This window comes from Mobula hypostoma, chromosome 4 (assembly GCF_963921235.1).
Source record: "Mobula hypostoma chromosome 4, sMobHyp1.1, whole genome shotgun sequence".
Taxonomy (NCBI): domain Eukaryota; kingdom Metazoa; phylum Chordata; class Chondrichthyes; order Myliobatiformes; family Myliobatidae; genus Mobula; species Mobula hypostoma.
The window spans coordinates 96,720,779-96,734,216 of record NC_086100.1 but is presented as its reverse complement, the minus strand read 5'-3'; the positions used below and the strand labels follow the sequence as shown (position 1 = coordinate 96,734,216).

Here is a 13,438-nt window from a genome sequence, read left to right as displayed (position 1 = left end):
TGAATGAGCACTCCCTCAGTTTGCAAAAGGGACTGCTACATGTAGTGAAAGGGGAAACAGTCGCAGCCTTCGTTAGTGTGTTAAGTTAGTTGTTTTAGGCGCATCAGCTTCGGTGCCTAGACCTGGCTTGGGTTCCTTGAAATGATCACATTAGACCCTACTTGGTGGAGCTTGTGCATGATCTCTAAGCAGTCCAATGACATACTGAAAATCATCTTGTCTAAGTTTTGTGCTGGAGCAGGGTACAGTATTATCAAAGCCTGCTAGAGATTGAGGCTGGGTAAGGATAAGGGAAGCATTATATATAAATTTACAGCACAGGAACACTACTTTTCCTGTGTTTTACATTCCATCAGCTTTTGCCCTTGTTGTCTGGCTTCGAATTGTTCTTGCACTACTCCCTGCTATTTTCTTCACTACCTTCTAGTGAGCTCAGATTTGGCTAAAGTTGTTGCCACCAATTCCAATTTGGAATCTGAGTTTCTCGTTAATGATTCCTACCTTTGGGTTGTGGTATAGGAGGAAGTGTCTTCTCTACATTTACTCTGCAGTTTGAAGCTTACCTCTTGGGTCATCTCTTGGCCTCTTCATTAGGAAAAGCTAATGGGTTGATTCTCCCACCACTAGTATGGGGCTTTTTCTTTTGCAGCGTCTCTAAATCCTCTTTTGCAACAGATTTTGAGCTATCTGCATTACTGTGGTATAACAATGATTTCATGTTAATTGTTTGCCATTATTGTTAACTGGTCTTATTTTAATTAACACTGCCACTTAGATTTTGGGGTATTTCAACAACATACGTAACATTTTATTTCATGGATTGGATGTGCTGGAATCTAATACTGATGTAATGTCATGATTTTTCCAAATGTTGACCCCAGTAGGACAGTATCACGTTTTGCCCGAGTTTAAAGGGGAACCAGGTAGATGAGCGAATTATTTGGAAAGCAAAATAAGCAATAAAGGAGCACAGGATTTGGGTGGGTGTGGATCATGTATTCACTCCTAAAGAGGAATGAGAGGCAATCATTTGGAAACGATTTCTGAGTTGGATACTGGGAGGATGTTTCCCATACTGTGGCTTTCAGGAACTGCGTTACAGAATACGGTATCACCTATTTAAGACTAGAATGATGAAGGCCTCTCAAAGTCACAGATATTTGCAAATCTCCTCCTTGGAGCTGTAGAGTTGTTGAATACTGGCAAGCCCACATTTTAATTCCACTTCTCATTCTGACATGTCAGTCCATGGCTGCCTCTACTGTCACGATGAGGCCATACACGGATTGGAGGAGCCACCCCTTGTATTCTGTCTGGGCAGCTTCCAACCTGATGGCATGAACATCAATTACTTGAACTTCTGGTACTTGTACCCCCTCTCCTTCACCATTCCCCATTCCTGTTTTCCCCCCTCTCACCTTACCTTACCTGCCCATCACCTCCCTCTGGTGCTCCTCCTCTTTCCCTTTCTTGCATGGTCTTCTACCCTCTCCTGTCTGATTCTTTTTTTTCCCTCCCTCACCCCCCCCCAGCCCTTACCTCTTTCACCAATAAACCTCCCAGCTCTTACTTCACTATCCTCCCCCTCTCCCAGTTTCACTTATCACCTACGACCTTGTACTTCTTCCTCTTCTCCCCCCCATCTTCTTACTCTGACTTCTCTCTTTTTTAACCAGTCCTGATGAAGGGTCTCGGCCTCATAGTGTTTCTTTTCCCTCTGTAGTTTTCCTGAGAGTGAAGTTTCATTACTTAAACTTGGGGTTGCCGATATCTCCAGGTGGATATTGACAGATCTTTCCCAAACTGGAAGGAATTTGGGATTGCTGAAAGTGGGCGAGTGGTGATGAGGCTAAAGATGGATCAGCTATGACCTAATTAAATGGCAGAGCTGGTGGTAAACTACCCTCACTTAGTCCTATTTCTTGATTTGGCCAAGACTGTGCTAATGCTGCCATCCTTTGCAGTGGCATACCCGGACCTCGTGTACGTGGGATTTCGACAATGAGCTCTGTGGCTGTATTGACACCTGAAAGCTTTGCTGAGCACAGAAGTGGCCTTGATGAGCAACAGGTCCAAGGTCAGTGAACAGCTTGATTTATTTTTTAGTACGAATGGTTGGTCTGGGTTGCCAATGTCCTTGTTCTTTATCTGTCCTGAGACTTTTTGATCTTGAGGGGGGTGTTGTTTCAACCTGGTTTACTTCTCACAGGTAGAAACGATTGCCTGTTGGCCATCTAGCTTTATCTCACTTCCCAGTTTTTTGTAGAATTTTTTTTTTACAAGCCATTAGACAATGCCTGGCTCTCTTGATGGTGTATTAATTTGGAACCAGGGTGACTGAATAGTTCCAATCATTCAAGCTTTATCCTCTTAGCTGTAATGAATACATGATGGGTGTCCATAGTTCTTGGTAGTTAAGAGGGAGAATGGGAGATCTCTTGTCTAGTAAATGAAGCTACTGCCACTTGCAATATTTTAATACAAAAACCATTGAGCATTTGGGTTATTGTAACATACTTCTGGACCTGAGCCATTGTCTAGTTTGGTTTCCAAATAAACATTGATGGTTCCCCCCCCCACCGGGAAGGAGAGAATGATTCCTGTTTGCACACAAGTGCTGTTTGGCTCCTCAGTGTACCTAGGAAGAATAAAGTCCACTGGCTCCAGGCTACACTCCTTTTGGTTGAAATTAATAGCAGGCCAGGAGCTTGCTTCATTGCTTCAGCTGATACAAAAACTAGACCTGGCAGGAAACCTTGTCTAAAGCATGATCAGTAATTCTGTTTGTGTGAGGTGCATTGTCTTGTTGTGATATATTGTAAATAAGCTGACAGACTTCTACTAGACACTGAATAGCTAATAAATGAAACTTGAGTATCTTCAGGCCTGTTTTGGTATCAAGCTGCTGTTGGTTCTGCTGCTATATTTTTCACTCTTATTTCTGCCTTTTTTTTTTAATGTTACTGTTCCTCAGCCCATCTATTGCCTGAACCATCAAGCAAGAGTCCATTGCATATGCATTTTTTTGGATTAAAATGTCAATTATGGTATTACTTTTCCAAAAAAATTTTAATTGCAATGGTATAAAATGAACATGCAGTTTAAAAGTTAATTTTTAACGGACTTTAACCAAACAAAATTCTTCTTCGCCCATAGCAAATGTTGGCTCTGAGGATGAGACTGATTTGGTACCAACTTACAAGGAAGCATTTCCTCCTCTCCCTGAGAAAGCAACTTCTGTAGAGACTACAACAGAACCATCTGGAGCATGGACCAAAATCCGACCACTCAAATCTTCTCTTATCACCCAGGTATATGGCTGGTTGCATTTGACTTGTGTATGAAATGAAGTGTAAGATTTCCTGAGTGGATTTGGCAAGTAGTAATGTGTAGAGAACTGATTTTTGCATTGGAAATTGAATGGGAGTAATAATGGTTCCATTCACACTTCCTGTATTCAAACCTTGTTTGAGTTGTGAATATTTTGCTGTACTGATAATGAATATTAGCTCAAACATAATCCTCTTTCCACCCTTTAGCACAGGTTGGATTCAGATCTGCATTGAAGGATCATTTGTTCTGATATAGGATCCTGGGGGTGAAACGATAACCCTGTTACCTTTCCACAGATGCTGCTTGACTTGCTGAATATTTCCAGCATTTGTTTTATCTCTGCTTAAGAGTTATTATAATAAAGAAAAATGTTAGAAGCATTCAGCAGATGATTTAACCAAGTACATAGAGAGCTGTTATTGGTATAGACAGTTGGGGCTGGGGGCGGTGACGGTAATAGCAATGCCATTGGAAGAAAACATTGGTTCAATAACTTGTTGGAAGAGAAAGTTGGTAATTAAATGACTAAATTTGTTTGAATAGTAGTCAGAAAACCAAGAGAATTGTGAGTATATATTTTTTTTAAAAAAGTAACAAGGGATTAGCTTTTTGTAGACACAAGACTGCAGGTGCTGGTAATCTGGAGCACGCATAATATGGTAAAAAATCAACTCAGTGGGTCAGGCAGCATCTACAGAGAGAAATGACAGTTGATGTTTTGACATTTTCTTTTTGTTTTAACATTTTAAGTTTTTGTTTTGTACCAGGTTTTTCATGTGCCATTGGAAGAACGCAAGTACAAAGAAATGAACCAATTTGGAGAAGGAGACCAGGCTAAAATCTGTCTGGATATCATGCAGAAGACCGGTGCGCACATTGAACTCTCATTGGCCAAGGACCAAGGTCTTTCCATCATGGTTTCTGGAAAGCTTGAAGCTGTCATGAAAGCAAGGAAGGAGATTGTTGCTAAACTGCAGACTCAGGTAGACACTCTGTGGACTGGAGAGGACCAAGAGGGAATCTCCAAGCTCTTGGAGAGAAACAGAACTTGATCTGGTACAGATGGAAGGGGAGAGATGTTGCATTTTTGTTATTTTAAAGGGATCTGGTTGGAGTATGCTGTACAAGTATAAACATTCCTTGAGTAGAATAAGAGTGGATAATTGTTAATATGCATTGATCAAATGTGAAAGCCTAGATCTGAGATGAGCTTGTTTTTTGTGTGTAGAATTCCTGTCACACTCGTAAAAAGGACTAGGCTGTTCAATTTTCAATTTCTAGTTTATTGCTGTCCCAGATCTTTGTTTATGGAATCTGATTATTTTTAAGTGATTTTTCATTCAGATATTTTACTCTGATTGGATTCTTGGTGTCACTGCGAGGTTGTTTTATTTTGGCTGGTTACACAGTATTTGATTGACTGATTGTCCACTGCCTCAGGCCTCAGCAACAGTAACCATCCCCAAAGAACATCATCGTTTTGTGATTGGAAAAAGTGGTGAGAAACTGCAGGAGTTGGAACTAAAAACAGCAACTAAGATCCAGATTCCTCGTCCCGATGATCCCAGCAACCAGATTAAAATAACTGGCACAAAAGAAGGCATTGAGAAGGCACGCCATGAAATCTTGCTGATTTCTGCTGAACAGGTACATACAGAAGACCTTTCGTAACTGATTTTTGGATGTTATCCCAGGAGTTGGGTCAGTGTATACCTTGGAATAAGACTTCTTGGCAAATTTGAGATGCTGTCTTTATATATCTTTTGGCATCATTTCTCCAACTAGTCCTCTGCAATCTTGGTAATGGGGCAATCATATTCTGTGCCCTCTGCCACTGACAATGTGTCTGATGCAATTAAATGGCACTTGGGAAACCTCTTCTCTATTTTCCTTCCTATATGAATTGTTTCTTTTGATTTGAATTACATCTATGGGCATTCTATCCACTTGCAAGTTCCATCTGTATCTCTTTAAATTTGTCTCTTTAGATTTTAAACCCAATTTATTTATATTTTCTTTCTATCAAACCTATGGTAGTTGATCATGGTGGTAGTAGTTTGTACCACCATGCCCTTCAGTATAGAAAGAAGGCAGTCATCCCGCAGTGTGCCATCCGTTTGAAATGGACATGTGGAAAGGTTGCTGTAGAGTCTTGTCTAAAGACATCTCCTTTCTCAGTAGCCTGTCACTTCCTCTTAAACTTGTAGCTAAGAGCTATATATGATACGCTTTTCCCTCTCACCTTTTTGATTGGGGGGGAGTGGAGAGGAAGTCTTTCCATTGCCAAGTCCCATTCCATTGAGATTATGAATAGGTGATTCAGAGTAGTGTTAGTATTGACTCCTTTCAACAGAGTCCAATTCTGAAAAAGCTGCTGCTTTTAGCCCTGGTTTTGCTGCTGAACTCTTCTGCATTTCCTACAGGATAAGCGTGCAGTCGAAAGGATCAACATTGAGAAAGTATATCACACGTTTATTGCTGGACCCTATAATAAGACCGCTGGAGAGCTGATGCAGGAGACTGGGACTCGAATCAATATCCCACCACCAAGTGTTATGAAAAATGAGATTGTCATCACTGGAGAGAAAGAACAGGTTGCACAAGCTGTTAACCGCATCAAGAGGATCTATGAGGACAAGGTAAAAAGGGTCTATCATGAGATGCATACTGCCTGACAGAGCTTTCCTTGGTTCCTTTATGAGTGCTCAAGGTTGACTTGGCAGTTCTGTGGCACGTACCGGTCAAGGTTGTGACCTGACTTGGTGTAATGCAACAGGGACTGCCCTTCATGTTCCCTCATGCTCCTTGGTGAGAGGGGGTTCAAATGAAACGTTTAAAACAATGAAATGTTTGCTTTGATAGGAAGATTGGAACTCGAGTGTGTATAACAATGACGTTAACCAATACTATGCTGCACATCATGAAGACTATTACAGTTGAACACTGGAGTAAAAGCAGAATTCTGGAATTGCTGAGCAAGCCTGGCCATTTTAAACTGACTTGATTTGCATTGTCACTTCCCTCCAGCTTGTGTTGCTTGACCTTCCAAAAGATTCCAGGACAGTGATGTTCGTTTTCTGCTCTACCCAAGCATTTAATTGGCATAAGTTTTAATTTGGCTACTTCATCTCTAATTATCTTTTACACTCCTGTTCCCCAATAAACACATCCTTTTTCCCCACCAACACTAGACAGAGGTGATATTCGGTTCATCACAGCTGAAATTGGGCAACTTGTTGCATTCTAAGATTAAGTTGTGTTTTTGTTGCACAAGGATATACTCAGAGTTTCTTTGTGGGATAAGCTTAAATTTATTATTTTCTTTTAGAAAAGCAAAACCACAACAATTGCAGTGGAGGTGAAAAAATCACAACACAAGTATGTTATTGGACCCAAAGGCAACTCATTGCAGGAGATCTTGGAACGGACTGGAGTATCGGTCGAAATCCCACCCTCGGATAGCAACTCTGAAACTGTCATCCTTCGTGGTGAACCTGATAAACTTGGACAGGCTCTAACCGAAGTCTATGCTAAAGTAAGTGAATTTCATGCTACATTTCATAATGATAGAAATTTGTCCAATTTGACATTTTATTTAAACAGCTTTTCAAATCAAGTGACATCCTGGAGCATCTTGCTTTCACTGGTGCAGGTTTATCTTGGGAGAGCTGGGGTGGGGGGGGGGGTAAATTGGATATTTGGTCAAACAGCAATCTTTCCTTGTGCTGTGGATTTGGGAGGGGAGGAGAATTAGAGACCTAACAAGTGACAGTATGTTCATGTTGAGCTATATAAGATTAATTTGTTCCTTCTGCACAAGGTATTTCCAGAGATGATGGCCCGTCCGTTTTTCTGACGTAAGTGGAGGAAGGTGCAGAAAATCCCCTCTTTGAGACAATCTGACCAGCTCTAAAATCGTCAGCATCTGACACCAATTAGCTCCGATCTTTCATCTTGTCAATTTTGATGGTTGCCTCTTGCAGTACTGAAGATCTATTGTGAATTTGCATATTATTTCACTCGCCGTTCCTTCTCTTGTCCCACAGTACCTTATCAACTTAAACTCAATGTGTTCAAATATCAAGTCTCTATGGATCTCTGTGTCCTGGAGATGTGATGCTCTTTGTCAAAATGGTTTGTGGTGGTATCAGTTTTCTAGTTATATAAAACAATCTGACAGTAAAGGCAGTGACACAGGAGTCCTATCCTTTATGACCACCTTAGCTTTTTTCCAGAATGTGTGCTTTGACTTCTGTTTTTTTGAAATTGTACAAACTTTATTAGTGTAGCAGTATCAGTCCCAAGTTCCAATAATATCTGTATGAAAAGCAGTACAGTATTATTTCAGTACTTAACAAAAGTGAAAGAGGTCAGACACAAAGCTACTGTGCATGATGAGATGGCTGATATTTTCTCTCTTTTTAAGGCAAATAGTTTTACAGTAGCAAGTGTTTCTGCCCCATCTTGGCTACATCGCTTCATAATTGGAAAGAAAGGTCAGAATCTGAGCCGCATCACACAGCAAATGCCAAAGGTACAGAAAGCGCGACTACTCCAGTAACTTGTATAATTGGCAACATTCACTTGGTTGCATATGTTTAATGGGTACTTTGTTCCAATCTTTTGTATACTATAAAACTCATTTGGCTTTTGACATTGACTTTGGAATATTGCAGCTTCTGTAGCCCAATATTCAAAGTGAGTAGTTGTGTGGTTTCCTTTCTCTGAACTGGAAGATGAATGTGACCCTTTCGGACCTATTTGACTTTTGCTGTTGTACACAAAGGAGGTTTCTCAAATGGGTTGTTTTCACTGAAGATTGATTTTATTCTGTGCTTCCGTTGTCAATCCTGGTGCAGGTATATATTGAATTCACTGATGGTGAGGATAAGATTTGTCTGGAAGGTCCAACCAAGGAGGTGCAACAAGTCCAACAGCAAATTGAAATTGTTGTGCAGGACCTGGTGAGTATTGGATTAGAAACATCTTTGAAATTTACCAAGTATCTTTTCAGCAAGATTTTGTGTATTAGTTACTGGGGAGTCTTAATAATTAATATTTACATATTTATGATTTTAAAAATCATATTTTATGGCCTATATTTTAAAAAGTAATCATTTTGGAAAAGAACAACAGAATCACTGTGCTTGTTTAGAGTTCAGGGGATTTATGAAATACTGGTAACCATTGCAAACGTGTTGATTAGATAGTTATCAAAAGGTTGAACCAGAGGCGTATGTCAAACTGAGGTCATGGAAAAATCCCATGGCAAATGATCAATACAAAGGTCTGTATTGTAGCCATACTTTGCTAACAATGATCATAGGCCTTTACGGACCAAAAGGCTGCACTGACATTTCTAGCCACATGTAGAGGCTAGGCTGAAGCATTTGCTGTCCTGATTAGACGGCACTGCTAAATGAATGATCCATTCTGGACTCTGCCAGAAATTGGTCTTCTAATAGCTTAATTAACTGCACTCGATGAAGAAGTGCCTGTGTGCTGAAAGCATGAAGTACCCCTGACCCTGACAATAGTGTAGCCTCTGCTATTGGTATCACTAGACAAGCTAGTTTAATTTGGTTATAGAATTGATTCTTGTCCAATAAAATGGAAGCTTCCCAACTGCAAAAGAATGGTAATTGGCCAAATAGATTTACCCGTGTCTGCCTACTCTTAATTGGGCTCATGGTGGAAAAAGTCTTTGGTGTTACCAAGTGCACTTGTTCACTATTACTCCACTTGAGTTCCGTAGGGACTTGTCTCTACACATAACACAGGATCAGGAAATTGGCTGCTTGCAACATTTGTCCAAGTGTATCATTCAACAGCCCTAGTGGAAATTATTCTGAAGTTGACTAGAATCTAGAGAACTGACTATTGGCAGCTGAGCCAAATTGTCTCGACACTCAGACATTGCCCTCTAACTTTCATTCCTCTGCCCTAACATCTTTCGATTCATCTGTGACTTCAGGAGTGGATATATCTGCTTCTGATTAGTGTTCATTTCTTCTGCAGTAACACCTAAAGAATAAATTTGGAATGGTATGGTGACTTTACTGATTTGTTGTTTTAATGAATGTCGCATGAGGGTTTTGCAGTGCGAACTAGTCTGTAGATGTGCTTCTATAGCTTTAATTTTGTAGCCTGCGATACAATTGCATTTAATGGTGTATGATATGGGACAGAATTATGCCATTCAGCCCATTTAGTCTTCTCCACCATTTCATCGTGGCTGATCCATTTTCCGTATCAACCCCATTCTTCTGCCTTCTCTAACCTCTTAATGCCCTTGCAAATCATTAACATCTGCTTTAAATATACCCAATGATGTGGCCTCTATGGTGTCTGCGGCAATGAATTCCACAGATTCACCACCCTCCGGCTAATGAAATTCCTCACCTGTGTTCTAAAGGGACGTCCTTGTATTCTGAGGCTGTGCTCTCTAGTCTTAGACTCCCCACAATATGAAGCATCCTCTCCATGTCAACTCTATGTAGGCCTTTCAATATTCAATAGATTTCAATGACATCCTTCATACCCCCTCCCCATCCATTCTAAAGTCCAGCAAATATAGGCCCAGAGCCATAGTATGCGCCTCGTATGTTAACTCTTTCATTCCTGGAATAATTCTCAGGAACCACTTCTGGACACTCTCCAATGCCAGTGTGATCGAAATCACTGGAGAGACACTAAAACTGTTGATATAGAAGTCTTTATTTTCATAACAAACGTGCATTCTTCCGGAGATACTCCTGGTAAGTCTCTCAAACTCAAAAGTACATTATTTTTTTATATGCCCTTAGATGTTTCAATAATTACAATGACATTGTCAACCCAACGTATTGAGGTAAGACAGTGCTTCCCTTGAATTGTATATCTACAGTGGGAGACACCTGAATGGTTAAATGACTTGGCTGGGACAAACAAATTGCAAACTTCCCTGAACTTGCCTACAATGGTGCAAATTACTGAAACACACAGATGTCTGCATTGATTCAGGCAAATTAACAGAACTCCATTGTCTTAACATTTGGTTTATTATAAATTTCAGGTTAATCGTATGGACTACACTGAGTTGACAATTGATCCCAAATTTCACCGTCATCTAATTGGAAAGAATGGAGCAAACAGTAAGTATCCAGATGCAAGAGTGAACAATTCTTATTCAAATTAAATTAAAATTGATGAAAATAGCAGGAAGTGTCTAGTGGACAGTCTTAAATTATCATTATCTCTAATTGGCACTTTGTGCTTCAGTTATGTTAAGGAGTTGTATTCCTCCACATCTGGTGAGATTTCCTCTTGATCCACAGGTGTATGTGAGGGAAAATGGGTGGGGGAGGGAATGCTAGACAGACTGGCACGTCTGACCCTAAGTAGTAGTCTAGAAATTTGTAAAAGCAAGTAGCCTGAAGAAATTTTGTGTTTTTAGTGTAGAGGATAAACCAGCAAGGGGGAAACTGCACTGGAACTGAGCACAGTACAGAAGAGAAAATATGCAGACTTGACGTGGCAGGTTGGATAAGCAATGAACTGTTTGCCCCTGGCTTTAAAATATTTGAATGCCGGTGTCTGATTGCAAATCCTGGTGTGTGTTCTCCTCACAACTGAAAACCAGGTCTGAGAAAACTGAAGGAGAATTTCAGTCTGACAATAAGTTATTACCTCTCATTATAACACTAAATAACAAGACCTGAGCTTTAAGCAAACTGCTATTATGTGGACCTACACTCTGTAATTGTTCTCTTTGGGCTTTTTTTTTAAAAAAGTAAATCGCATCAAGGATCAGTACAAGGTCTTGGTGCGAATCCCTCCTGATAATGAGAAAAGCAATTTGATCCGAATTGAAGGTGATCCACAAGGAGTTCAAGATGCTAAGAAGGAATTGTTGGAGCTTGCATCCAGAATGGTGAGTAGTGGAGAATGAAAAGATGTGGCAGCAAAGTGGTTCAGACTGACTATTAAAAGTATAATCTCGGTTCTGCTGGCTCCACTGAAACTAAGATAACTTGAATGTGGCTAAGTGATAAAACGAAGTTGCAAGCTTCCTATATGTGAAATGTTGCACGATGGTAAATCGCATCTAACCCAGCCTCTTCCAAAAGTTGTTGATGTGCATGCGTTACTTGGAATGAGAGCTCTGGCTTTAAAAAATATATATTTAGTTTATTTTGCGGGTCTATAGAGTTGCTAAGGCTATTAAAGACATTTTTTATTAACCTGGCTAAGAGCTCCTGCATTTAAAACTTGACTAGATCAAATTCTGAAAGACTCTGTGCATTTACTTGAGAAATTTTTGAGAGTTTTCACATAGTTTTTAAAATAACTTGAAAGCTTGTGCTTGCTGAGATTTGGGAATTCCTGGTACACTTTGTATGTTCTAGATTCCTACAAGGTAACTAAAGTTGCCTCTATTTTAGTCAGTATGGGTATAGCATTAAAATGTTGATTTATTATGCTAGCTTCCATATAATTTGAAAACAAGAAATCATTTTTAACTCTTGATTTGGGATTGAGAACATAGAATCCATTTTATTTTACAGCTCTAGCTCGCAGCACTCATCAAATCTAGATTGGCAAGTGCCAATCATGTAAGTAGGTGTTTTTTTTCAGCTTTAAGTACAGTTGAATGCAGCAATTGATTTCAAATTGCTTTATTGATCCACAGGAAAATGAGCGCACCAAGGATTTGATCATCGAGCATCGTTTCCACCGCACAATCATTGGCCAGAAGGGGGAGAAGGTCAAGGAGATCCGTGACAAGTTCCCTGAGGTGATCAATGCTGGGAGAAGTTTTTCTTTTTTTTCCCTCTCTCACCACCACCATCACGTGTCAACTTCCATTCCTTTTGTTAAACTCCCTATGTAACTGTGGAGGCACAGGAGCATCAGGGCGAGGGCTGCCAGAATGGGGAACTGCTGTGAGACTAATGAAAACCCTGTTACCACGAAGATCTTGTCACGAGGACAGCGAACTGTTTGCCTTTGCTGCGCTTTACTACATGAATTTTGAATTGTATTTTTAACTTCTAGTATCTTTTGATTTATGTGCTGTGTGTGTTATGTGGATGCACTGTGGTCTGGAGGAATGTTTTATTTGGTTGTGTATATAATTACAGTCAGATGACAAACTTTTAACTTGAACTGTATGTATCCCAAACTTTTTCAGGTTATAATTAATTTCCCAGATCCAAATCAAAAGAGTGATATAGTGCAACTGCGTGGTCCCAAAAATGAAGTGGAGAAATGTGCCAAGTTTCTGAACAAAATTGTAGCTGAACTTGTAAGTGCTGGCCTGAGCCAAATCAGTTTTGAGTTAGCAGAACACATGGGGAAACTATGCCATTTCTGTAATGCAAAGTGTAGTTATAAGACTTGGGTTTGCACAAAGTTAGTTATTGAAATGGACCTTCTGTTCTGCAGCTCATGGGTTGGGATAAAGGTGGGTGAGTTTAGTATATTTTTTATTACTTCAGAATTGTGTGCTGACAGTAGATGACTAATCACAATGCATTAGCTGTAAATCTACAAATATTGCAGGAAAGTAACTTTGAGCAATCAGTCTTGTGACTGGCAGTTTTTAAAATAAAACTCTGGCTATAACTTATATGCTGTGGCTTCTAAAATTAAATTACTTTCATTTATGTTAAGGGGAAGCTACAGGTGTATTGTTAGTTAAAATTGTGGGTTGGGAGCAGTCGGGCAAGGATGAGCTATACCTTCATATTAACACTGTGATTTGTATTCGCCTTTAAATTTAGGTGGAAAATAGTTATTCCGTCTCTGTGCCTATCTTCAAGCAGTTCCACAAAAACATCATTGGGAAGGGAGGAGCAAATATCAAGAAGGTATGAACTTGCGGACTTTGCTTATTTACTGATTTTCTAAGTCGGGTATTCACTGCTCTTGGAACAATACACATGACCAGGAAGAGCTGATTTAATGATTAACATTGGGATTGTTCTCATTAACTTATTTCATACTCATACCTTTTTATTCATTTAAATCATTAGAAGTAGAGGGAATTGTAGACCAAGTATATTGAAAACAGAAAATCCCACAAGTGCACAGTAGGCCAAAGGGTGTGTTTCCATACAGTATT

At 39.8% G+C, this 13,438-nt stretch overlaps 1 protein-coding gene across 1 annotated transcript in view; it reads left to right on the top strand.

Annotated features, from left to right (window-relative positions):
• hdlbpa (high density lipoprotein binding protein a) overlaps positions 1 to 13,438 on the top strand; it is a 50,197-nt gene that overhangs the window by 17,297 nt on the left and 19,462 nt on the right. Inside the window, exons 3-15 of the mRNA XM_063046219.1 lie at positions 1,965 to 2,077; positions 3,157 to 3,311; positions 4,101 to 4,316; positions 4,774 to 4,980; positions 5,757 to 5,972; positions 6,662 to 6,868; positions 7,760 to 7,867; positions 8,193 to 8,297; positions 10,388 to 10,466; positions 11,106 to 11,245; positions 12,005 to 12,109; positions 12,506 to 12,619; positions 13,098 to 13,184. Of these exons, the coding sequence (XP_062902289.1) occupies positions 2,002 to 2,077; positions 3,157 to 3,311; positions 4,101 to 4,316; positions 4,774 to 4,980; positions 5,757 to 5,972; positions 6,662 to 6,868; positions 7,760 to 7,867; positions 8,193 to 8,297; positions 10,388 to 10,466; positions 11,106 to 11,245; positions 12,005 to 12,109; positions 12,506 to 12,619; positions 13,098 to 13,184 (1,815 nt within the window). The 5' untranslated portion in view covers positions 1,965 to 2,001. The remainder of the gene's footprint in view (positions 1 to 1,964; positions 2,078 to 3,156; positions 3,312 to 4,100; positions 4,317 to 4,773; positions 4,981 to 5,756; positions 5,973 to 6,661; positions 6,869 to 7,759; positions 7,868 to 8,192; positions 8,298 to 10,387; positions 10,467 to 11,105; positions 11,246 to 12,004; positions 12,110 to 12,505; positions 12,620 to 13,097; positions 13,185 to 13,438) is intronic.